The 27,310-nt window shown below is 44.0% G+C and overlaps 1 protein-coding gene across 1 annotated transcript; it reads right to left on the bottom strand.

Moving 5' to 3' along the window:
• Positions 1-1,742: 1,742 nt before the first annotated feature.
• On the bottom strand, positions 1,743-26,223 carry LOC133416822 (GPN-loop GTPase 1-like). The gene is given in 14 exon segments (XM_061704064.1): positions 1,743-2,726; positions 5,519-5,623; positions 8,514-8,604; positions 8,717-8,756; positions 11,091-11,173; positions 15,128-15,274; positions 19,328-19,373; positions 20,372-20,466; positions 20,539-20,617; positions 21,828-21,865; positions 22,837-22,943; positions 23,015-23,108; positions 26,088-26,177; positions 26,179-26,223. Coding segments are annotated over 14 exon segments (1,167 nt in total). The 3' UTR covers positions 1,743-2,619.
• Between the last annotated feature and the right edge of the window lie 1,087 nt (positions 26,224-27,310).

The raw sequence follows: 27,310 nt of genomic DNA, 5'->3' as shown, positions 1-27,310 counted from the left end.
TCCAGCAATTTAGAGCAGTTTGAAATGACTAATAGAACAATAGTCTGGTGCAGTGACTCAAAGGCAAAAATTGGCAGCATGTTACAATGGACTTGTGAGTTAACCGTTTCAGAAGTTAACGGCAAGACGGGAAGACGCTGTTGGAATGTCTGCTTGTTTTAGTTTGCATTGTTCGATAGCGCCTACCTGAGGGAAGGAGTTGGAAGAGGTGGGGACCAGGATGTGGAGGGTCCAAGAGGATTTTGTATGCTCTTGTTTTTGTTCTGGCAGCGTGCAAGTCCTCGAGGGTGGGTAGGGGGGTTACCGGCAATCTTTTCAGCAGGTTTGATTGTCCGTTGCAGTCCGAGTTTGTCCTTTTTTGTAGCAGCACCAAACAGACTGTGTTTTTTCTGGTCTCGTCAACTCCTGTGACTTATCCAAAGCAGGTTCCGAGCGCGCAGGCGGAACTTCAGGCCAACGCGTTCGCATATTAGTCCGCCGCCGAGTAATATTCACAATTACATCTGTGTGTGGATGGTCGATGCGTGGAACGGATCTAGCTGCCATTCTTCAAGGAGTACGAAACAGCCTATGACGACAGCGATGGCTTGTTGATAAAGGCAAATTTTGCAGAAAGGCGACTGATTTGCATGTACGAATGACCAAATGATATAACCTAATATAATATATGATATATGCTGTTTCACCATGTTTGCTTTGCACTCTTTGCTCCACTATTTAGTCTGTTGATCTCAGAGCCGTACTGGGTTTGTATTCCATGAGCATTTCATTCATGTATTCAGGACCTAAATTGTTTCGTGATTTATAGACCAGTAGCAGAACTTTAAAATCTACTCAAAAGCTGACTGGAAGCCAGTGTAAAGACTTTAGAATTGGAATACGTAGTATGCTCTGACTTCTTGGTTCGAGTCAGAACCCGAGCCGCAGCATTCTGAATGAGCTGCAGCTGTTTAATGCTCCTTTTAGGGAGTCCAGAAAAAAGACCATTACAATCGTCAAGTCTAGAGATAAAAGCATGGATGAGCTTCTCCTGGTCTGCTTGACACATGCAAGCCTTCACTCACTTATTTCATTGACTGAGCCTAGAGAAACGTTCATCTCCAAATCGCGCAAGTGGGAGAGGTCACTAATAAAAACCTCAGCATCCAAATATTGCCCTTTTGTTAGGAGATCAATGTAATCTCGCTGCAGTACCTCTGATTGCTGCTTGAGAACATCCAGTGCCCCTGTATGTATAATGACATATTTCACAGTTGGGTGCTTATTAGTGAGCGGCAGGATTTTTTTTTTTTTTTTTTTTAAGAGATATCAGACATATCATTGGTAAAACACAGTACTTTGGTGTTCTTCTCACTGCAAACATTTTTCGCATCCTTGACAGCTCCATCACCAACTATTAATGTTTGAGGTGCCATTTTTTTCTTGTGTGATTTAGTTTCATTCCTTTCAGGGGTTGTGGGGGATGAGCATTCTTGGGCAGGGTCTCGTAAAAGTGATTCAAATCTATTTTTAAGTCTGATGTCAATGTTTTGCATTGACGCGCAGAGGAAATACAATTGTGCCTTGACTTACGACTGCCCGGCTGAGTTGTTCGAGTGATATGCCCCCACTCAGTAAATTGTTGCCCAATTTGAGTAAAAAGCGTGCTTCAGATATACTGCTGCATTAGAGAAGGGGAGAAGAAGAAAACAAGAGCAATTAAGGTAGTGTGATGTGGGCAAGGAGAGCCACAGTCGTCGATGCTCTTTCAAAGGTTTATTTAATGGGGTAAACAGTCAAAAGCGCAAATACAAAATTAATGGCTGCTGTAGGCCACAACTCACAGCCTTACAAAGACACACCATCCAACTAATGAAAAGGCTGCAAATGTTCAAAAGCTCCAAATGTCACATCACGAACACACTGAAAGTTGGAACTCCAAGCTAGACGGCTAGCTAGCTAAATAATACATAGGGTACACTTTAAAGCTATTGTATAATTGTGAGTCATACCTGTCAGAAACAAAAAAAAACAACCATTGCCAGAAGGGACATTTCCGCAAGCAGCTGGCGAAACATGAGCCGCTCCAGTTGCGACGCTAGCTTTACCGAGCAAGCGACGAGGTTGTGGAGAGGTCGCTTTGACGCGGACGGTTGGAGGACACGGGCCGAGGGAGCAGTGAGAGATCCATGACGTGGCCAGTGGCCTCGGGTTTGGATCGATTCGGGACCCCCGGCCCATTTTCAGTACCCAGAAAAAGAATGTCACTGGTTGTTACCCAGAGTGCCGACATTGATGGTCTTACTCACGATTTCAACACGTTCCGAGCACTGAGAGCGGGCTGCTGCCTGAAGTTTCTGGGAAGACATCAGGAACGGCCGAGGCAATGTGTCACCAACGTGAACGCAGGAGAGAAAAGTCACTTGAGCGCGGACGGGCACAGCATGCAAAGTCCACACAGAAAGGCCAGAGACCAGATTCAAACCCACAACCTCAGACGTGCTAACCACCCGTCCAAAACGCTGCCCACAAGACCAAAGGGGAAAACAAAAAAAACAAAAAAGAGAAATTCTGTTTTGTCTTCCTCAATAGAAGAAATAAGAGTTTGTGTTTTGCTGCAGTTGTCCCGAAGACATCGCGTCAAGGACCTTCCGTCAAGCTGCTCTTCCGATTTCGGACCTCGACCACCTTCCTCCTCTCCCGTAGGAAATTTCCAAAGGCGTCCTTCTCTTTGCTCTCCTCCACTTCTGCGCACGCACACACACACACACACACACCACACGCGTGATGCACTGCTACCTTGACTTGCCACTGCTCCAACTTATTTTTTTTTTTTATTTATTTTTTTTTTAACTGCGACAAGCCATCGCTTGGTCATTATTTTTACTTTGTGCTCAGAGAAAAACTATTATTTAGGAGTGAGAATCATCTCTCTCACGCACACATACAGACAGTGTAACCCTGATTTACAACCCCAATTCCAATGAAGTTGGGACGTTGCGTTAAACAAATAAAAACAGAATACAATGATTTGCAAATCATGCTCAACCTATATTTAATTGAATACAGTACAAAGACAAGATATTTAATGTTAGATAATGATGTAATTTATTGTTTTTAGCAAATAATCATAAACTTAGAATTTTATGGCTGCAACACGTTCCAAAAAAAGACTGAGAAAGTTGAGGAATGCTTATCAAACACCTGCTTGGAACATCCCACAGGTGAACAGGCTAATTGGGAACGGGTGGGTGCCATGATTGGGTAGAAAAGGAGCTTCTCTGAATTGCCCAGTCATTCACAAGCAAAGATGGGGCGCGGTTCAACTCTTTGTGAACAAGGACAATGTTCCTCAACGTACAATTGCAAGGAATTTAGGCATTTCATCATCTACGGTCCGTAATATCATCAAAAGGTTCAGAGAAATCACTGCATGTAAGCGGCAAGGCCGAAAACCGACATTGAATGCCCGTGACCTTCGATCCCTGAGGCGGCACTGCATCAAAATCATCAATGTGTAAAGAGTATCACCACATGGGCTCAGGAACACTTCAGAAAACCAATGTCAGGAAATTCAATTTGGCGCTACATCCGTAAGTGCAACTTGAAACTCTACTATGCAAAGCAAAAGCCATTTATCAACACCACCCAGAAACGCGGCCGGCTTCTCTGAGCCCGAGATCATCTAAGATGGACCGATGCAAAGTGGAAACGTGTTCTGTGGTCCGACGAGTCCACATTTCAAAATGTTTTTGGAAATTGTGGACGTCGTGTCCTCCGGGCCAAAGAGGAAAAGAACCATCCGGACTGTTACGGACGCAAAGCCAGCATCAAAAGCCAGCATCTGTGAGGGTATGGGGCTGTGTTAGTGCCAATGGCATGGGTAACTTACACATCTGTGAAGGCACCATTCATGCTGAAAGGTACATACAGGTTTTGGAGAAACATACGCTGCCATCCAAGCAACGTCTTCTTCATGGACACCCCTGCTAATTTCAGCAAGACAATGCCAAACCACATTCTGCACGTGTTACAACAGCGTGGCTTCGTAGTACAAGAGTGCGGGCACTAGACTGGCCTGCCTGCAGTCCAGACGTGTCTCGCTTTGAAAACGCTGTGGCGCGTTATGAAGCGTAAAATACGACAACGGAGACCCCGGACTGTTGAACAGCTGAAGCTGTACATCGAGCAAGAATGGGAAAGAATTCCACCTACAAAGCTTCAGCAATGAGTGTCCTCGGTTCCCAAACGTTTATTGAATGTTGTTAAAAGAAAAGGTGATGTAACACAGTGGCAATCATGAGCCTGTCCCAGCTTTTTTGGAACGTGTTGCAGCCATAAAATTCTAGGTTCATGATTATTTGCGAAAAACAATCAAGTTGATCAGTTTGAACATTAAATATCTTGTCCTTGTAGTGTATTCAATTAAATATAGTTTGAACATGATTTGCAAATCATTGTATTCTGTTTTTATTTTTGAAGTTAAATATTATATTTAACTTCATTTGAATTGGGGTTGTACAAGAATCTCAATGTTCGAAATATTCTATTTATTAACTACGGAACGGACAAAACTATTACCCGATGGGAGAAACTTATCGCAGCGTGCCAACATTTTATACAACCGTTTTATGGCAGGCGGTGTTGCCAATTTGAGGTGCGCCTAATTTGGGGAGGTGGATCGCTCTCTGCCGCTCCAGCGTGGCGGTCGGTTGCGACTTTGCTTAGTGTGCCTTTTCGGTGTTTTTTTGCCTTTATTTTCACATTTTGCGAGCTCAATATGCGTCCAAGAAAAGCGCGGCAAGGGGAGGGACTCACTTAGAAAAAGACAAAGAAAAAGAAGACAATTGCCACTATTGTTGGGAAAAAAATTACGATTTTTGTTGCTGCTGACATTGACAAGTGAATCAAGTATCTTCGAAAGGACAGAGAAACCTCTGCACCAAGTGGAAAAGTTTTTCGTTTTTGATAAATGAAAAACTGCGTGATAGCATTTCCGAGACTATCGTTTGCGAGAAGAGGAGGAATTATAGCCTGACTTGTTGTCAAGAGAAGCTGCTGCTACAAGCCAAGAAGTCAGGATAAAGTGGATTTCATTTTCTTGTTGTTCAAGTGGAGGGGCGTTGTGATTTCCGACTGGCTGTGAACATACCAGAGAGAGACTCGTGACGTTTGACATATAGTACTATATAACTTTATATTGTGTTTAAAGTGTGCAAACTTTGACTAAAATTGGGACTTGTTGAGGCTGGAACCAAATATTCATGTTTACATTATTTCTTATGGGAAAATTATGTTCATGTTTTATGTGGATGCTTATATGTTGATAATTTACAAACCCCTTTCAAGAACCAATAACGTTTGTAACTCGAGGTTCCACTATGTACGTACGAGAAAAAAGAAAATCGTAGTGATTCGACCAAAATTTAACTATATGGTCCACAGTCAAACGCTATTTTTGCAATGACAGATTTTTGACTTGGGAGCGGTCACATATAGGATGAAACTAGTAAGTCGTATGTGGAGGCTGTCAGCTTACTGCTGTGGTCCACGTCGTCCGTGTCGCTATCTGCTGCCGCTGCGTCGTCGGGGTCGCCACGAGTCATGATGAGGTCACCGGGCCCGCCCACATTTGAGGCTTCTTCTGCACACAACAAGGCAAAGGTGGTGGGATGTGTCACCAGGTGGGGGGCGGCGGCCTAGTGCTCGAAGCTCAATCATGCGTACAAACACAATCAAATTAAAAAAAAAAAAAAAAAAAAATAGATTAAGAGAACATTCACAAAGGTTAAAGGTCAGATGACAAAGATGTTATGGGGTCAGTTAAAATTCATATTTGCATTGTTTATATGTTATGTAATACATGCACGTAACTTCCAGCAAGTTTTCAACCATAGTTTAGCTCAAAATTTGGTTTTTATAACGCATATTGAGTTCTCCCCGAACATACCCGAAGCTCCAGACACCGGGGTGTGGTTACTCTATCCACCGCAAGGGCTACCAGAAGTGACACAGCGCGCTACACGCTATACGATATGGCGAGCAACGTGTTGGAATATGTGGAGGAGGAGGAGGAGTTCGACGTACAGAGCACCCAATTGAAATTCCATCCATCCATTTCCTGAGCTGCTTATCCTCACTAGGGTCGCGGGAGTGCTGGAGCCTATCCCAGCTATCATCGGGCAGGAGGCGGGGTACACCCTAAACCGGTTGCCAGCTAATCGCAGGGCACCCAATTGAACTTGGCATCGTCAAAGCGTACGTTTGAGGCAATCAGACAGTGACGACGACGAGTAGCGAATGAACAGCTATACAACAGAAAAAGAGTCAATCAAAATCAACACTCCCCGCTCCACTTGGATTTGCCATTTCTCCAAACAAACAAGCTTTGACATGACATTCATGTAGCGGACAGGCCACGCAAAAGATGCCACCCGGCACCCCAGCCTCGCACTACCGCCGCTCCCCGCCGAGGTAGACTGTAACTCCAGAGTCACAAGCAGACTCTATGCAGATTAACACAATAAACCTAAATCTTCAACAAGACACAGACATTTGCTTTGCCATGCCGACGCTAAGTGAATCACGTCTGCCTGAGACTTCAAAGGCGAGGCCCACGGATGCTGGGTTCGCCCCCGAACGCCAAGTTAATTAACTCCCCGCCAGTCGAAGGATTGGACCCGCAGCGACGCCTCCACCCTGCTGAGAGCTGCCACTTGGGAGTTGGAACAGGCAACTGCGACTCCCACGGGCGACGGAACGACACTATCGACAGGGGTCCATAAGAACTATATATAATATTTTAAGAACTATACATGAACGCCACTAATGACTGTATTGTTGCAAACTTGAATGTCTAACGTCAAATCTGTTGTTAACTGAACCAGATTGAATGTCTCACCCTACACCACAAATGTCACATGAAAATAGTGATGTTCTCCACACCGCATAGCATTTGAAACATTCATTACAGGTATGAAAGAGGATGAGCATGGACCGATGCAGGGTGAGGAAAATGGTCTCGTTATCTTAAACCCAATAATTCATATTTTATTCCACTATTTTGAAACCACAAAATAATGCTACAATGGAAAAATAACGCCAAAAGGCAGTCCAGCCCCTCGGTGTTCGCAAAGGTGGTAGAAAAGGAGGGAAGGAGAGGGGGTGAAACCACCCTGTTTGAGCCGGTCTGGCCATAAAAGGGGCAGGAGCTGGGAGAAGTTTTTGGAGTCTTGGTGCAGAAGCCTTTTTGGTCACTCCGACCAACTCGCCGACGACCGCACCAGGTAAGACGCCCAACCTCACCCGAGGTTGCAAGGACACATCGGACGATCCCCGGCTGCAGATTCCTGCAAGCGCTCCGAGCCACCCTGCTCGGGGGGGCCCGAACTCAGTCTGAGGGAACGGAGGCGGACGTCACCGAGCGACGTCCTGCCTGAGAAGTCGTTGGCCTCCGGCTGCTCCTGTTTTTTCATTCCTCCCTCCCGTCGAATCCACCTGTTGCCGGCCGAACACTCAGGAGCCTGACTCGCCTGCATCAAGTCCAACATTGCGGTCTACTAAAAGTACGGATTAGTGCATATTTGGGTTTATATTAACGACACCAGGAGTCCTCAGCTATATGCATTCACTACACGCCCAGTCCAAATACTTTCCTTCGCCAATGTTCGTAGATAGCTTGTTTGTTTTGTGTTTGTCTGCGTTTCATCCTGTAGAAACCCCTTTTTATTATTAAATTTTATATAAAATTCACCACTTGCATTGATTATGTGTGTTTTTGGGTTCGGAACGAAACCTCTAGAAAGTCTAGAACTCAAAGTTCCTAAAATGTAGCCACCTTCTGATAAGAGACTGATTATAAAGGTTTGTCGTCATTTCGCCTGAAGTTAAATATATACAAATATGACGTGGTGGCCCTCGTATCTATCAAATATCTTGATTTGTAACGCTGTAATTTAAAATGACGATAACCCGGAAGTGACGCAGGCGCGGCTTCCAACTCATCGTTTTCGTCTAAATTACGCACAATTTGACGTCCCCCGATAAACCCTACATTCAGTTCAACTTCTTTTGGGGGAAAAAAATAAAAATACAAGCTGTACAATATAAATGCTGTCCCATACGCAAACACAGTGTACTGCCAGTCTAAAAAGGAGGAGCAAGAAGTCAAACTTGCATCAACTTATGGTTTTACGCTCAATTTCAACACATTCCGAGCACCGAGAGTGGGCCGCTAACTGAAGTCTCTGGGAAGACGTCAGGAACGGCTGAGGCAACGCATCAAAACAATGCGAAAATCATTCTGCTCCTATCCACTTCTTTGTGGAGCGGTGGGAAAAGAAGCCAACTTGTCAACACTGTGCTTTTGTAAACTTCTCTGATGCTGGTGGAAGCAGGGCACATCAACGTGGATGCACTTGAAATTACAGAAGGCACTAAAAACTACAACAGAAGCCATCATCATGAAGATGCTTTTTTTTTTTCCTCCAACCTGCAACAGAGCCGGCATTATGCGGACCTCCCCCCCTTTTCACCTGTAACAGAGGCCGGCGTCATGCGGACGACGCCGAGATCCTTGCTGAGTCGCTCCAGCTGCTCTTGCTGCTTTTCGCTTTTAGCCTCCATCTGATGCACACGTGAAAAGCACGCTTAGCAATAGAGCTTCAACACAAGCATGATTGTGGGGCGGCCATCTGCCTCGAGCGCTCACAGAGCGCGGGGAGCGAGAAACACTCACCAGCTGCTTGCGGAGTCGTTCGTATTCTGGTAGATAATCCCTGAGCAGCAGAAGCACACATGACACACTGGGAAGCTGAGGAATGGTTGAAGTGTAGCTATTGGCTAGCAAGCTTAATAAAGTAAATAAAGTTATTAAAAAAAAAACGTCAGCGGTGTGGGACAGGCGACACGTAATGTAACGTAATCAGACTACAAGACAAATTTGGTCTTTCACCATTGCACTATGACAGACGACTGCAATAAAATCTTGTATTTTGATACCACCGCATCCCATCTTTTACGATCACTGGGCTTTATCTTGCCAACTCAAACGCGACCGGATACACTGGTTACCATGGCGAAGACAACAACAATGGATCGCGCCGCGTGTATTATAAGAACACAATGGGGAAAAACGTGTGGTGGTGGTCACCGGTGTTCAGGAGAGGACGTTCATTTCAGGATTGCTTGAGGTATGTTCACGTATTTTTCATACACTACGGCTCACAAGCAGTCAACAAAACGTTACGTAGCCTAGCAAGCTAGTGTTAGCACTAACAGCTGTAAGTAAACATGCCAGCGTTCTGTCGAATCATGCTCTAACGTTTTCGGTGTGTGTGAAGTAATGTCATTACAATAAAGTAATTTAATTACAGTCACTTCGCACCCATTATTTGTGATGTCATGTCGGTTTGATCTGACTGATTAGAATACACTAGATCTCTACTCTAGATCTGACTAGAGAATATTTTTTAAACATACACAGTCTACAGTACCAAAGTATATACAGTAAATGAACAAGTCATTGAAATAGACACTGCACCATCTTGTGATCGTTTTTTAAATTTTATTTTATTTTAAACTTGGTGATCGGCCCCAAAAATCCTGATCACGTAAAGCCTCCAGCTTAGCATTTACAATATACTCCCAACAATTCTCACCCTAAGGCCACAAAGAACGTTCCCACCTGGAACTTTTCATTAAGACATCACATATAGATACTTTAGGGTGGCAAAAGCCGGAGTGTTCTCCGATGACACCGCGATTCAGCAAACCCTTCCGATGCCATTTGACCAAGTCAGAGCAATTGAGAAAACCGTGAATGGTTTAAATCAGCGGTTCCCACCCTTTTTTGTCTTGTGCACGCCCTGAACATTTTTGTCATATCACGAATACCCCCTCACTCATATGTATTGATGATTCTCCAAAAGCACCAGTAGAACTTAACACAACTCCTTATTGAATGAAAATCATTTTACTTCATCTCCTTAATTTGAACTTTGACTGAAATTAACTTGAATTTTCAGGCATTGTCTTTTCAACTCAAATAAAAAAAATATATATGTTCCCTTGAAAATAAGTCATAAATTAAAAATATTTGAAATCAAAATAAACCTGCCTTCGTTATACAGTAGGGCTGCAACGAATACTCGAATGTTTCGAGTACTAATAAAAAAAATGCTGGAGGAATTTTCTCTGCTTCGGGGATTCACTTATTTAACTTATTCACGGCAAGGCCTCCCAGTTTGATACTATATCTATAATTAGATGTGTAAAAAAATGCTAAAAGGCTAGCTGCTCAAGTCAAGTTGCACAAGTTCCTTTTTTAATGAATGCCTTGTTTTTTTTATACTGACGAGAAACGCTCAGAATGCTAACGAAAAAAAGAAAAAACATTTAATTTACATGTTTTCTTGCCTCACTGAAAATATTTCTAGCCAAGAAAATAGTTTTCTGCTCAATGTGAATTTAAGAAAACAGTTGATTACTTAAAAAAGAAACAATAGGTCGTTCCGTTTAAAATTAAATTTTTCTTGTGTATTCATAACTGGTCTTGAACTATTATGTTTTTCTAAATGACTCAAAAAGAAGTCAAGCTAAAATTTTCTAAATAACTTGCACAAACCCAATGATGGAGGATAGTGTCCAGTTTGTCCCTTTACAACTGTCAACTCTGTCTTTTTGTCTATCAGTGACATCCTTGGCCTTACCCTCCTCACCCACACAGTCTGCTGGATCCAGTTGGATTACTTTTTGGAAGAAAATGGGGGGGGGGGGGGGGGGGGGGGATACCCTACCTAAATTTTGGGGCATATCTGGCGCCACAACCCAAAAACAAGTTTTTGTCAATCGCTTCTCTGCTACCAGGGAGTATCCTCGCAACATTTGTTTACAAATACAGTATTTTTAAAAAGGTCGATCTATACGGTCAACTTCATTCATGCCAATCTCTTCTTCTTGCATACAAACATATGTGCCAAAAGGCGCCTTTTTCACTCAACAGTTTTAGTTCAGTCCTACCGAAAAAGTGGCAAATAGGTGACTTGGTGACTGTAATAGCATTTTGCCCACGAGTTGAACGTTTGCAAGGCAATAGAGGAGAACATTTTTACCTGTCATACTCCTCAGCGGCATCCTGCACCTTGACGAGCAGCTCGCCCAATCCGCTGCCTGTTACGGAGGACACGCCCACCACCTGTCCAAGCATTGCCAAGTTAGTTCACAATCACTCCTCATCCACACCGTATATAGGGCCCTAACCATTTTTGCAGCGCTGTCTCAGTGTTTAGTGAGCGTAAGGTCTCCACTATTATAGTGGTAGTGGTGAACCTAACCTATGTTGAAAAGTAGCAGCAACAATACTCACTTGAGAATCAAATACATCCCCATGATGCATAGCGCCAATATAAAAATGTTCAGTTTCCCGGTTATTGTTTGATTTTCAGTTGTTGTGAATCAGAATCTCTTGAATATAAGCAGAGCAACACATCACAACAAGGTCGGACACCAAGTGCAACGTTTGGATTCATTTTGTGAAATACACTTGGTTTTGACCTTTAAACCCTGTTATTGAAGGTTATACGTTTGTCTAAAATTTACTACACTGGGTCCACCATCTGACATTCCTCCGTATGCTGTAATTATCTACCAGCAATGACTAAACGGTGCCCAAGTAGTGTTCCAAAACTATTTTGCATTTCACTCACTCATGAGTCAACTTTATAGTGCACTAACTAAAAATCCCCACATTAGTGATGAGGGAGTACGGAATGAGTGAATGATTTCAAACAGTCGCTGTGTCAAGAATCAATCTAACCTTAATTACAGGATAGGGGATGATGTATACAGTGGGTACAGAACGTATTCAGACCCCCTTAAATTTTTCACTCGTTATATTGCAGCCATTTGCTAAAATCATTTTTCTCCTCAATGTCCACAAAGCACCCTATATTGACGGGGGAAAAACTGAATTGTTGAAATGTTTGCAGATTTATTAAAAAGGAAAAACTGAAATATCACACAGCCATAAGTATTCAGACCCTTTGCTCAGTATTTAGTAGAAGGACCCTTTTGAGCTAATACAGCCATGAGTCTTTTTGGGAATGATGAAAAGTTTTTTACACCTGGATTTGGGGATCATCTGCCATTCCTCCTTGCAGATCCTCTCCAGTTCTGTCAGGTTGGATGGTGAACGTTGGTGGACAGCCATTTTTAGGTCTCTCCAGAGATGCTCAATTGAGTTTAAGTCAGGGCTCGGGCTGGGCCATTCAAGAACAGTCACAGAAGTTGTTCTGATGCCACTCCGTTATTTTAGCTGTGTGCTTAGGGTCATTGTCTTGTTGGAAGGTGAACCTTCGGCCCAGTCTGAGGTCCTGAGCAACAATTCCCTTTTTTTCTGTCAATATGGGGTGCTGTGTGTACATGAATGAGGAAAAAAAAATGAAACATGATTTTAGCTAATGGCTGCAATATAACTGTGAAAAAGTTAAGGGGTCTGAACACTTTCCGTACCCACGGTATAAACACACACACACACACACATATGCACTGAACAAAAATAGAAACGCAACACTTGTTTTTGCTCCCATTTTTCCATGAGCTGGACTTCAAGATCTAAAACCTTTTCTACGTACACAACAGGCCATTTCCCTCAAATATTGTTCACCAATCTGTCTGAATCTGGGTTAGTGAGCATATCTCCTTTGTCGAAATAATCCATCCCACCTCACAGGTGTGGCATATCAATATGCCGATTAGAGAGCATGACTATTGCACAGGTGTGCCATAGGCTGGCCTCAATAAAAGGCCTCTCTGAAATGTGCAGTGAAAACCGGGATTCATCCGTAAAGAGAACACCTCTCCCACGTGCCAGAAGCCTTCGAATGTAATGGGGAAACTGGGGGAATGTAACCGGGAAACTTTGCTTCACCGAAGGATACACGAGGCTAGCATGTAGCGAGGTAGCCTTTCAAAAGTGGGAGGCAGAAACACGAACTGTTGCAATTCCTACATTATTTACCTGATTTGGATGTAAATGCCCTGAAATTAAATCTGAAAGTCTGCACTCAAACCACATCTTTTTTGTTTCATTTCAAATCCATCGTGGTGGTGTTTTGAGACGTAAAAATATGCCAATCAGATTCAGCTTTATTGGCCAAGTATGTTACAAGACACGGAATTTATCTCCTTTCCCAACTTTCTGGTTTGTTGATCTTTTGTTGTTTCACATCCTGTTTCGTGAATGGTCAATGCAGAAGGAGGGAGTCAGAGGATGACGGTGGTCGTCTGTGGTGCGGCTTGGTGTGTCTGCGGTGTAAAAGTGTCCTTTCCAAATCTGCAGTATAAGGTATTCAAGTGGGGGGTGTAAACACAGCTGAGTATGAATGAAGCAAGCTGGTGCAGTGAGTAGAATGACTTAACAGTACACAAACCGTGACTCCAAGTTCGGGCTGCAGTGAGTGCTGAGATCCGTGACATCAGTGTACCATTTTTCGGCGCTGTAGAAGCATATCCCGCCCCCTTTTCCCCAACAGCTCCGTGTCGCGGTCCGTTCGGTGTAGTTGGAAGCCAGGCAGCAGTCTGGCGCAGTCGGGGATGCATTCACAAAGCCAGGTCTCCATAAAGCAGAGAGCGGCAGGAGATAAAAAGGTTTTGCTGGTCTTTGTGAGATGAAGCTCCTCCATTTTGTTCGGTAGGGAGGGTAGATTTGCGAGGTAAATCAACGGAAGTGCCGTTCGAAATTCTCGCTGTCGGACCTTGACTTGCACTCCGGCATGCTTCCCTCTGTAGCTCTGTCTTCGCCTTCTCCGTGCGCCATAGAATGCACTTGCTCCGCTGGTAAGTATCTCCTAGATAAAACTTTGTGGATTTGTGAAAGTTGCCGAAAGAAGGTTCGGAGTAGACTCCCGAATGTTTAGCAAGTCTTCCCTAGCCTAAGTCGCATAGTGTCTCCAAAGATGAACGAAAGAGACAAAAACAAGGAGAATACTACAGAGCGCAACACCGAGGTGTCCACCCGTGTCGGCGTCATCTTGGTTTCCGGTTGTTTTCCAGTCACAATACTTATGGACCTGACTGGAAGCATACAGTATATATCAATGCTACGACTAACACAAAGATTAAGTTTATAGAGTGAACTTTATGCATAATCCAAGCTTGTTCAAATGATTATCAACAGTCAACCTTCGTTGAGCCAAGGCACCTATTTTACATTCCAAAAATCTCACGGTTAACCACCAAACAAAAATAATAAATAATAATAAATACACTAATTACATGTAACGAGATTGGATATAATTTAATTCCAAAATGTATATAATTGCAATCCATGAGCAACTGGGAGAAAATGTAATTAAATTGAAGTTGCTTTTGGAAACTTCCGTTATTACAATTTGCCCTGCGATTGCCTAGCAACCAGTTCAGGGTGTACCCCGCCTCTCGCCCGAAGATAGCTGGGATAGGCTCCAGCACGCCCATGACCCTTGTGAGGATAAAGCGGTACAGACAATGGATGCATGGACAATTTCAGTTACATTTGGGGGAAAAAAGATGCAAAAGCTCAGATTTTTGTTTTCATATCACTTCTTTCTTAAGCCACACTACATTACCTTTCACCATGTTTTATTATTTGAGTGAAGAACAAATAAGTGGTGAATTCCAAATGCACATCCAAGGGTCCTGTTGAGGCATTCATTCAAAATTTAAAAAAAAGTTATCAAAATATAATCAAATGTAATTAGTTACACTACTTTGAAAAAATCATTGAAATAGTTACATTAATATTATTTTCTACATTTCCAGTAAGTAATCTTTATCTCAAGTAGACTTGACTATTGTAATGTTCTTCTGACTGGACTCACCCAAAAGAGCATTTAACAGCTGCATCTCATTCAGAACATTGCAGCTCGGGTTCTGACCAGAACCTTCTAAAGTGTCTACAATGGCTCCCAGTCAGCTTTAGAATAAACTAAAGTTGTGCTACTGGTCTATCTCTATCAATAAATGGTTTAGGTCCTGAATATACTGTGTGAAACAAATCCTAGCGGAATATAAACCCAGTTAGGACCGATTTCCGATGTCAAAGAGTGAACAATTCCAAACACACCCTTAAACTTCAGAGAATAGGAACAGTCAAAGTTGCCTCAGTTACCCTCAGGTTGGAGTAGAACTCATCCAGGACCAGACTCATGGAGCGCGTCAGGTTGCTCACATACGATCTTTCCTGGCTCAACGCGTCCTGGAAAGCCTCAAAGTCGTTCATCCATTCCACGGCGAAGCTTTCCTCAATGATGTCCGTCTGCAACAACACATCCACAGACTCCTTTGTCAAGATGGAAGCAGAAACAACAACAACAAACACCCAATAGACTTTTTACCGCAATGACAACGACACACAAAGACAAAATTGTTGACTATGAAAGAAAAACAAACAGTGGTCACTGAAATACCTTGAAATTGACTAAATGAATAAATAAAAATCATCTGAAAATTAACTAATGAAAATCAGACATTGCTTTTGATTGTTACCGTACTGGATGGGCTCCAACTTCAGCAGACTCACCGTTGTGTTTTTTAATAAATTTGGCCAGTTCTGATTGTGGTTCAACAGAATCATTTTAAAAATCAAATTAAAGAAACAGGCCACGACAAAATCGAGGGTACCCTTCACCTATTTAGTTGTACAACGTTTTGAGGCAATCATTGCAATTTCTATAACTTTCAATGAGAAGCCGATCAATCAGAATCCAAGCAAGCTACTGCTTGCACTAACAGTTGTACGTAAACATGACGGTGTTCTGCTGAATCATGCTCTAAAGCTTCAGTAAACATTGGTTCGTGCGCGTGAATAAAAGTTAACAACGGCGACCAAGTATATTGACAACAGCAAGCATGGGAGGCGATGCGCCGGTCACAATACGCAATCCTATTGGTTGACGTTAAGGTGCGCTGTCGGTAGGGTAGGGCATCGTTTGCATTTGAGCGATTCAGGTCCCAATTCCGGTTCCTCATTTAGATTCCGGTTCCAAACGATTCTAATTCTGATTCTTTTATGGGGGTGGGTCGAAAAAGTTTGCATGGTTTAAATAAAGGGTGTCCAAATTATAAACATTCATTTTCTTCGCAGCCCGCAGCATAGACTAAAATGAACATTTGACTCAGGGTTCTTTATAACCAGTATCAATATCAAACTTATGAACTAAAAGGCAATATGTGTGGAACAAACCCAATTGAATTAATATTCAGCAATTAATTTTTCAGCTCAAAGTTAAATATAGCATTGTTAAGATAGTTATTTGGAACTGTTTTATCACATCAAATGTTTTATATGTGCAAGTTTTAACTTGACTTCCTGTTTTAAGCTTGGAGCCTGTTATTTTGAAGGGTACGTACCGGAAGTCAACATTTTGGCACGGAAAACCTTTACCTATCCACCGATGAGACATGGTTAGTGTTTGTTATACTACGAGACGTTTTTGTGACTTTTGTCCCAATTCATTGTGATGTCAAGTTGCTAGTTTGACGCTGCACTGATCCACCTGTCGATCTCCCATTCTATTCTTCCCTTACTTATGAACAAGACCCCAAGATACTTGAACTCCTCCACTTGGGGCAGGTTCTCATCCCCGACCTAGAGAGGACACTCCACCCTTTTCCGACTGAGGACCACGGTCTCAGCTTTGGAGGTGCTGAATTTCATCTCAACTGCTTCACACTCGGCTGCAAAGCGCTCCAGTGAGAGTTGGAGATCATGGCTGGATGAAGCCAGCAAAACTAAATCATCTGCAAAAAGCAGAGATGCAATACTGAGGCCACAAAACCAAACTTACAGCCACAGCTCCGTTCGGCTGCCTCAGCAATGAGGTCCACTCAGACTCAATGTCCCTCACCTCCCCCAGGACGGAGGTGAGTCTGCCAGACGTTCCCAGCAGACCCTCACAATACGTTTGGGCCTGCCAGGTCGGACCAGCATCTTACCCCGCCATCAGAGCCAACTCACCACCAGGTGGTGACCAGTTGACAGCTCCGCCCTTCTCTTCACCTGAGTGTCTAAGACGTGGCCGCAAGTCGATCATCAAACTGCGACCTAGGGTGTCCTGGTGCCAAGTGCACATATGGACACCCTTATGCTTGAACATGGTGATCGTTATGGACAATCCGTGATGAGCACAGAAGTCCAATAACAGAACATCGCTCGGGTTCTGAGCACGGGGACCGTTCCTCCCAATCACACCCCTCCAGGTCTCACTGTCATTCCCCATGTGAACATTGAAGTCCACCAGCAGAACAATGCAGTCCACAGCGGGAGCGTTCTCTAGCATCCCTTCCAAGGACTCCAATCGCTGACAAATTACAAGCGACGATCCCCCCAAGCTGAGAACAATAGCACACTAGCCAACGACTTGAATACCTTCTACTGCAGATTTGAAAAGGACACTTTCAGTTCTACACAGCGGTCATCGAATCAGTCCTGTGTTCTTCCATCACAGTCTGGTTTGGTGCTGCTACAAAAAAGGACAAACTCCAACTGCAACGGACAATCAAAACTGCTGAAAGGATTGTCGGTACCCCCCCTACCCACCCTTGAGGACTTGCACGCTGCCAGAACTAAGACAAGAGCGTGCAAAACCCTATCGGACCCTCCGCATCCCGGTCACTGGCTCTTCCGGCTCATTCCCTCAGGTAGGCGCTACCGATCAATGCAAACTAGAACGAGCAGACAACAGCTTCTTCCCTCTTGCAATCAACTTCTTAAACACCTAACCGACAATTCCATTACAACATGGTGGCAATTTTTAGACTTGAGTTTGTTGTCACATTTCTGTGTGGCCAATTATATATTACTTCGTGCACTCACTGTAGTTGTCTTGCCATGCTGCACTATTTGCATATCTGTTGTTGACCAATACTGGCCACTCATGCCAGAGTAGCATCTGCTCCATTTGCACACTGATTGAGGAGTATCTGCAGCATTTGCACAATCAACATTGTCCCAGATGATCGCACTCGCTCAAACAACGATGGATGGTGCAATTTGTCACTGATGTACCCTGACCTTGGAATTCACCTTTAATTGTTGTTCTCGGCTCTTCAATTACCTTTCATATTATCCATCTTTTCTAGTTGTCATACAATTTTGTCTTGCGGTTAATTACGGGGAGGTCGGCTACCGTCCCTGTGCACCTCAAACTTGTGAATAATATGTGCAGCTGTAGTCTCATGAAAATCAAGCTTTTTGCTCTTACAGCCTTTCCTAGCTTCAACGTGCTTGTTTAGAATTTTGTTTCCAATCTCCGGCAACTTCTCTATCTGTGGTCCATGTTCAGTGTGGTCCACACCATGTCAGCAAACAGCACAGTGATTGTCACCCTCAAAATAAGCAGATTGGCTCACAAGTTTTAAGACCCCTGTGATACTAATTAAATTAACACACCTTAGTTTCACATCTCCATCCATCCATCCATCCATTTACAGAGCCACTTATCCTCACTAGGGTCGCGGGCGTGCTGGAGCCTATCCCAGCTATCATCGGGCAGGAGGCGGAGTACACCCTGAACTGGTTGCCAGCCAATCGCATGGCACACACAAACAAACAACCAACCATCCGCACTCACATTCACACCAATGGGCAATTTAGTCGTCAATTAACCTACCATGCATGTTTTTGGGATGTGGGAGGAAACCGGAGTGCCCAGAGAAAACCCACACAGGCACGGGGAGAACATGCAAACTCCACACAGGCGGGGCCGGGGATTGAAACCCGGTCCTCAGACCTGTGAGGCAGATGCTCTAACCAGTCGTCTACCGTGCTGCCAGTTTCACATCTCTTTGGTGAAAATAATTTCCATCATTTCGAGGGGTATAATTTTTGTTTTTTTTGTCATATTATTTTAGTAACCATTGCAGGTTTTTCTTTCATTAACAGAGTCGAGCAACAATTTTGTCCACGTTTTTGCTTCCGGGTGGCAAACCTGTGAAAAGGGTCTTCCACAAACTTGATGATAGAGATCTGGTTCCCAGTCTGTTCCTTTACAAATGGCTACTCCATCTTGCCATCTTCTCTGTACAACTATTTGCCGCATCCACTCACCCCAAGGTATTTTTGGATTAATTTGTATTATTTTTTAATTCAATGGAAAAAAAAAAAAAAAAAAACTAAAACTTTGGGTATACCCGATGGTGCAACCCCAAAAACAACAACAGCATGTTTTTGTCATGATTCCAGTTGTGGTCAGCGGAAGGCAATAATTTTTATGCCAGCTGGAAGTACCCTGGTGCCTACGATTTACAAACCTGATGAAAAGGTCTATAGCACACGGATGACACAAAAAGTATGAAAGAATTGTCTCACTTTGTTCATGACGACAATGAAGGGTAGTTTGGTCTTGTAGAGAATGCTGAAAAGGAAAGGATTGATGTTATAACCAGTAAAGAAGAGAAAGCAGAAAGATATGCAACTGGTGCTGGGCGATATGGCCTAACCTTGATAAGGCCTAAAGATCCCCCCCCCCTAATTTCTCTATTCAATATGACTGAAGTATTTATTGTAATACATTTTATAAATGTATAAAATCGGACCAGAACAAATCCATTTACATTATACAGCAGAAAGTGTATTTCACAGTTATAAACATCACCAAGAAATAAATGACTTTTCCGTGGTATTTCCAGGGATCTCGTTTGATGTGCGTCACACGTCTGAGATGCACAAAACTTAGTAGGGACGCATAAAGTACGATCAATCTGCGTCTTGGGACGCATGGCTTAGTACTTTACTTTGTCGTGGTGCTGGAAATCCGGCATATGATTTTTTTTGTCGAAACAGGAGACGAATAGTGAGACGACTTTTGGTCGCGGAGGCGCCCTAATTTTCTGAATGGTGGGGAAAACAAAGGGTGCGTACAGATGCCCAGTCATTTAAGGAAGAAAAACAATTTCCGCGACTTGAAAATAGACACACAATGGGTTTCATCATGGTCTCTAAACCAATCAGAGATAGTGAAGAGCGGGGACCCTCCGTCTGATTGGCTGTGTGAGTGTGTGTGTCTGGGCGCGTGCACGGGCGTGTGAAATGCAGGCGCTCGTCTGCACGAAGCTTAGTTTTCTGACGGCGAGCCGGTAGCTGCACTTACAGAAAATTAGGCAGCATAAATGGAATTAGTTCCAAAGCCTAATGCCTAACGTGCCCAGGCTCGCTCCTCCATGTTTTCTCCATGCAACAACGGCTGCTGCGGAAGATTCACAGGGCAACAAAATCTGTGGCGAAAAGGATAGACCATAAAATCAATAACCCCCTTTTTTCAAATCAAGCATTAATAAAATAATCGATCGAATCGAGCTTCTCGATATAACGCCCAGCACTAGGTGCAGCACTACGATGTGTGGTGTTACCGACCTGCAGGCATACAACATGTTGGACATGAAGGTGACGGGACTGACACTGCGAGATGTGTCCATGACGTAGACCACCACGCAGGGGAAGGAAGACGCCTGACAAGAAAATACGTCAATCATTTCTACCTATTTGAATCAAGTAGCAGAGTAGAGGCGGCGGCAACGCACCAGAGCTTCTGTGATGATGCTGCCAGACGCAGACCACGTGAAGACTTCAATCTGACCTGGAGTATCAATAAGGACGTACCTGTACAAGTCAAAGTGTGTGTGCGTTTTCATTAAGAGTTGCTGGAAAGATGCTAGTCTGCTCGCCCTTGAGCCAGACACCCAACCCATTTGACGTTGATTTGTGTCTGCGTGTGTGTACATAAGTAGTACTTGCTTGAAGGGTAGAATTATTGAAACCGGTATGCTAATTTCCCTTAACCTAGCTATGGTGTTTTGCATTATATGGTAGAATTCATCTTGAGGACTTGGGTTAAAATGAAATGATATGGTTCGATCAAACATTTTGGTGCACAAAGTTGAATTGTCTTGTTTTAAAAACGTCAGTTTTACGGTACACTTCAACTGGGAGTGTCAAACGAACAGACTAAGCATGGACGCTTGGCCTCTTCTATGCATAACATGTGAGCCAGAGAGTGAGAACAGCTGCTAAGGATTACGAGAAAGTTTCAAATTGGTTGCAATGCATGGGAGGGGTAAAAATCCCCTGTTGCAACAAACTGGGTTTGACGCTAATTACATGGCATGTGTGCGATTCCAAGCGAGAAGCAAAACAAGCAGATTGGAGAGAAACAAATTTCGAACTGGGCGCCGAGAACACGATTACACCGACGTGATGACATTGTTGACGTGCAGTTGTGCTCATAAGTTTGCATACCCTGGCACAATGTACGATTTATTGGCCACTTTTCAGAGAATATAAATGATAAAAACGTTTCTTTCACTCATGGCTCGTGCTTGGGTGAAGCCATTTATTATCAAACAACTGCGCTTACTCTTTTTAAATCATAATGACGAGCACAACTGTAGTCATCAGTCGAATCTAAGTCGCTTTCATGAGCCGCAAGGAATTAATCTACTTTCTAGTTCCAAATCTGTTGCCAAAGACGAACAGCTCGACATAACTGTTACTTTACCAAAACAAGCGTTCCAGACTCCAATCGAATCATCGCCACCATGGCCACCAAGACAAATGCATGGTCTGGAAATGTGCCAAACTCAACAGGGCTGCCACTTGGGCAAAGGGGGCAAGCTTTATGCTTGGATCGAGTCGTATTGAATATCTGCGACCCGGAACACGTCAATTGGTTAAAGCTATATACCAGCAACGTGGTAGCAATGGGGTAATTACTGTGCGTTTGCGTTCGCGTGGCACTTTGAAAACAAAGGTAAAAAAGACGCCTTTCGTGTATGGTGAACATTGCGTTTCTTAATCCAATCAGTTCACTGACCTGTGATTGTGCTGCTTCCTCTCGATAAAATGCATCACCTAAAAACAAACACCCAAAAAACAACTTTTAGTCAACAAAAGTGGGGTTTTAAAATTTGCTGAATTTTCAGTTGGGAACTTTTCAAGATAAGAAGAATTAAGAGGCATGAAAAGGAATTTAAAAAAAAAGAATTAAGGCGGCACGGTGGTCGACTGGTTCGTACAGCTGCCTCGGCTGACATATATGTTCATATCTGGCCTCGCCTGTGTGGAGTTTGCACGTTCTCCCCGTGCCCGCGTGGGTTTATTTCGGGTACTCCGGTTTCCTCCCACTTCCCAAAAGCATCCACGGTAGGTTAATTGAAGATTCTAAATTGCCCGTAGGTGTAAATGTGAATGGTTGTTTGTTTATATGTGCCCTGCTATGAGCTGGCAACCAGTTCAGGGTGTACCCAGCCTCCTGCCAGCAGTTAGCTGGGATAGGCTCCAGCATACCCACGACCCTAGTGAGGATCATCGGTGTTGAAAATGGAAGGAAGTTGGTGGTTGTATTTTCAGACATATTTGTCATTACAGTCTGAGTTCCCTAAGGGGTTAGGGTTAGCTGCCACTGTCTAGCACGCAAACTTTTAAGTTTTGCTTTATACTCAAGAAAACAAAAGGACGAAAAAGGCAACAGTTTGTACCCATAAAAACTTTCAAGTCAGATCACACTTGCATGGATGTCTGCTGCTGAAACGATACAAACCTGCCCATGGTGGGACTAATATCTTGTTTTATGACAAAACAAAGGGTTTCTATTTATGCGTGAATGCGACACCTTTCCAATAAATGACCCTCAATTCACAGTCAATTCCCACAACTTCTAATCATCATGGAAAGTTTCCAATTTGGAATATTTTCAAAATTGCCAAGCTTAACTTCCCATGAAAATTTACAGAAATTTGCCACCCCTTTGCAAGCGCCCACTGCCCCCCCCCCCCACGGAATTATGGTGTCAAGTGTGTCACGGCCAGTCGAGTGCTAGTCACCTGATCAAAGCGCGTGGCGAAGAGGTTGAGCGAAGTCACAATGGCGCCGTTGGGTCCCAGGCCGTACTGCTTCATCACCTCCTTGTAGTTGACAGTGTCTCGGATGTCTGCCAGGTCAAAGTGAAAGGTCAGCGCTCGTGGACTACAGCACTCTCTCCGACATTGTGGTCGACCTTACCAATATTTGCGGGGAAGGGAATGTCATGTACGGCGGGGTCCAGGTTGATGAGATACGGTGGACATTGGCCAGCGTGAAGATGAGCAGCCAACCTCTGTGGAATCAACGGACCACGTTTGATAAGGAACCAAGCCCACAAGTCGAACCATTTGCTCACTTCCCAATGAGCTGCATCGACTTTTTTTTCTCTTCATAAAGTCACACTTGCAGTGATATCAATTGGAAAATGAGAAAATCTTGAATAGTTTAGAGGTATGACAAGCTAGCGGGTGCAATGACGATGAAGAGTACAAGATTTATTTGCATCCAAATAATGTGGGCAAATGTGTTATTGATAGGGGCGTAACAGTTCAGAGGCGTCGCGGTTCGGTATTCCCTCGGTTTTGGGGGTCACGGTTCAGTACGAGTTTGGCACAACGGGGAAAAAAATAAAGTCCCAAACGCACAAGTTTCTTTTCATATATTTTTAACAGGCAGTACTGTAAAATTGTTCTTCGGTGTCATTTCATACATTTAGAATAGAGATATATAGAGACTTGATATGAGCTGTAGAGTCACTATGAACCAGTTAAATGTACTCAAGCTTTATTGTATTTCAGGTTTTTCAATTTTCGAAAATAGTTTGTCCACATTTTCAGTAGCCAGGCCAGATCCGTTTGCAGTAACCATGTCATCTGCTGTTGAGAAAACCCCCTTGATGGAGCCTGAGGTGGCATGTACAGCCAGGTGACAATTCCGTGCCAAAATGGCTAGATTAAGAAGAACAAACTTGATTTGGACATGGAGCTGCCAGGCAAGAGAGCTCGATGAAGACCAAAGAGAGGGTTGAAAGATGTCGTAAGGGAAGACGTGGTCAGTTGGTGTTAGAGAGGAGGATGCGGGAGATAGGCTGACATGGAAAAAGGATGACACGCTGTGGCGACCCCTAACAGGACAAGCCCAAAGGAAAAGGAGAATTGCGCGAAATAATAACCTCATTTTATGACAAGCGTGTAGTATGTTAAATATATTTGAGAAGTTATCATTTATTTGCTTAGCTTGCATTAGTATTATGGACGATTTTTAGAAAGGAAGATGTCGCGCCTTCAAGAAGATGACTCAGCGTCATCCGACGGAAGGGCGCCTTGACCAAGGACGTGATCGGAGACGTGACAGGTGTTGGTCCAATGTTTTGTGTTGTGTCTTGCTGCTTCGAACGTTATGTCTCGTAAAAACCCTCCTATTTTCCAATCAATGCAGGAGCGACGGGAGAGATTGTTGAGAGCGTGTTGAGAGGCTGTAAACTGAACAATCTCCCATACGGCCTCCTCATGAGAAAGAGAAATCAGCGTCTTCATTCCTTTTGTGCATTTTTATTGGTGTTGGGTGAGATAAATCCAACAACGTATAACATAACAAACAAAGCAAATATGAAGTTTAACTGACCCCAGAACATCTTTGTCCTCTGACCTTTAAAATTTGGGCCCTTGCTGCATATGAGTCCGCCAACCGCCAGGGGCTGAACACATGGTTAAGGTTTTATGAAGCTGCCTAAAACAGGTGAGCGGCCCCTAGCGTATCCTCGGTGCAGCGAGACATGCCAAGAGAAGAAGGTGCAGCAAAAATTGGAGAGGAGGAGATCGCCATTTGTTTTCTGGGCAAGTGACGTTAAACCACAAGACGCATGTAAAGAGTGCAGTAGAGTTGTGTCTGCCCCACAAGGTTAAGGGAACACCGAACGCAATTATTTCTTCAAAATGGCATGACCAACACCGAATGAACAATAAACTAAACAATAAAATAAACCAGCCGCCACAACGATTGTTCATCGTATGCATGACGCTAATATAATACATCCGATATCAATGCCATTTTAGTATTTCATTTTGAAGTTGGCCCTCGCAGCACGTTGGAGGCGTGTTACCATAACGCATAGTATGAACAGTCGTCGTGGCGGCTAGACTTTATGACTGGAAGATGGCTTGACTGGAGTGTAAAACACAGAGAGGAAATAAAGAGGAACCCGACTGTCAAGTTCTTCGCAACCGCGACTGACCAATGACGAAGCAGAACAATGGCACCGCTCACGTGTTTGACAATCCACGATGTTGACAGGAATTTTGAGATGAAACGTTGGCACTGGAAGCCTAACGTTGTTAGCCTTTTTATTAATAACTATTTGCTTCCGTTGAGTTGCACGTTGTGTCTGTAATGGCATATGTATTCTGTTAGCACTTGGTAAATGTAAAATTCTTGGGTACTTTTTTTTTGTGTGTTTTTTTTTTTTTAAATCGATTATTTAAATATTTATTTTGCAATGAAAAGTGATTTACGATTTTTGAATAGTATTGCAATAAAAATGTTTTCTTCGCTAACATGAGGAATAATCATACGTAAGAATTGCGATCACAGATATGTATAGGTAGATATGACACGGCCATTTTGAGCTCCGTGCTGATGGCGACGCTAAGCTAGGGAGGTCAACGCTCTCAGCGCATTCCACACGTGTGTTGACAGCAAGAATGAGCACGTTCCGACTGAATTTCCGTGTCCATGCATTGCCTTCTATGGGAACAACGACCTCCCCGACATGTCCGCCACGTAGGCACGTCAGTTAGCCGGGCTGCTACAGCGCGCTGTGGCGTAGCTAGTGTTTAGATCTATGGGAAGGGCTCTCGCTTTGCCAAACCAACGTCCGGTCTGAGGCCACCGCTACTTTTGGGCCGCAAATTCGGATGTTGTGGCCACGTTATACCTGCTTCGAGGTCACAAATAAGCCTTTTCTGCAGAGGTTATGGTCACGTGTTGGGAAGTACCCATGTCATGTCTGAAAGCGTCGTCTCGTGTGCATTCCAAGAAACCAAGAGCAGCGCACACGGACGCGCGCGTCATTTCAGCGTTAGCATACGTAATCCAAACATAATGCAAGGGCACGTTCGAGTTGGAGCACGTTCCGTGTGCCCCGAGCCCCTTTTTAGTCAGTTTGCCAAAATGTTCTCCCTTTTAACTTTGAGCACGCGCCGCTGCGTGACCGTCAGGTTGCAATCCCTGTGCTGGCACTCGCGAAGTTGCTTTGAAGCGTTTCTCGTACTACCTGGACGAAGGTCGTCTTTCCGGAACCGGCCATGCCGAGCACGAGCAAACACACAGCCTTTTTCCCGTCGTCCTTCTCCCCGATGTTTTTCGTCAATGTCCGACAAAACGTCAACCGTTGCGCTGGTGCCCGCCATAGTTGCGCAGTACGCGCAGGCAACCTCCAGTCGGAATAAAGAGCAAGCCGATTGTTGCGCATGCGCGCCCAAAATGCGTGCGGTGAGTGCCACCTTCAAAATAAAAACACAACAAATAAAGAGACAACGCTTTGGATTGAAAATAATGTGAAATTTATCATCATAATAATCTGTTTTCACGCAACCAGGCCACTTGTGGGAGAAAGTGCAGTATCCCAGAATTACATACGGGAAGGACGTTCCATCCAGATCTGATGTTTCGATTGTTATTCATCCATCCTGCTGAAGAAGCCTTTTTAAGGTGATATGTCTTTCATAAACAAGAACAGCCCAGTTGCCTGGATTCAACCTTTGCCGATGTTCCCAAATAAACTTCGTCAAAAATCTGCACATTTGACAGTCATTGCACCAGATTTCCAAATGCTGTGTTGTCATTGGGGGGAACGGTGGCACATCTGCCTCACAGTTCTGAGGACCTGGGTTCAACAAAAAACAAAAACAACCCTACAGTCATCCAGAAATTCACAACTCAGGTTTGAGAAAATCCGTCAGTCATACAACAAAGTTAGACGGAGCGATGTGAATCACGGTCATCGTTGAAGTCGTCATTGTCACCCAAGCAGTCGGATTGAGGGAAGAGGTCAGGAAAATGTTCGTCAGAGACTGAATAGGGAAATCGTGTATTGTGAAAAAGGGACCAAACAACAGGACACGAAAAAGAGAACCAAGCAAAGCGATGCAAATCACAAGTGCAAAGCCTTACAGTCAAGCTTGCCATCCAAGTCCAGTGAACCAGTTCCAACCGAGCGACGACATCGCCGAGTGTCGTGATGTCATGAGTCTGTCTTCCCCCTGTCTCGTGCACACCTGCTCCTGAGAGCATCTTCCCCACCCGTGCCTCGTTTACGCTAATTACCCCAGGCATTTAACCCCGTGTCTCATTCTTTCTGGTCGCCAGTTCGTTGTACCTTGTCGTCGCGTTCCGGCATTCCTTGGGTCCACATCACCGGCTCATAGTCAGACAAGACTCTGTTCCGATTATTGACCTTGCCTCTTTGCCTCACGTTTTTGTGGATACTGTTGCCTT

The sequence above is a fragment of the Phycodurus eques genome, chromosome 2, assembly GCF_024500275.1.
Source record: "Phycodurus eques isolate BA_2022a chromosome 2, UOR_Pequ_1.1, whole genome shotgun sequence".
NCBI classification, from domain to species: Eukaryota; Metazoa; Chordata; class Actinopteri; order Syngnathiformes; family Syngnathidae; genus Phycodurus; species Phycodurus eques.
The sequence above is the reverse complement of the archived record's forward strand: the minus strand, read 5'-3'. Positions and strand labels throughout refer to the sequence as shown.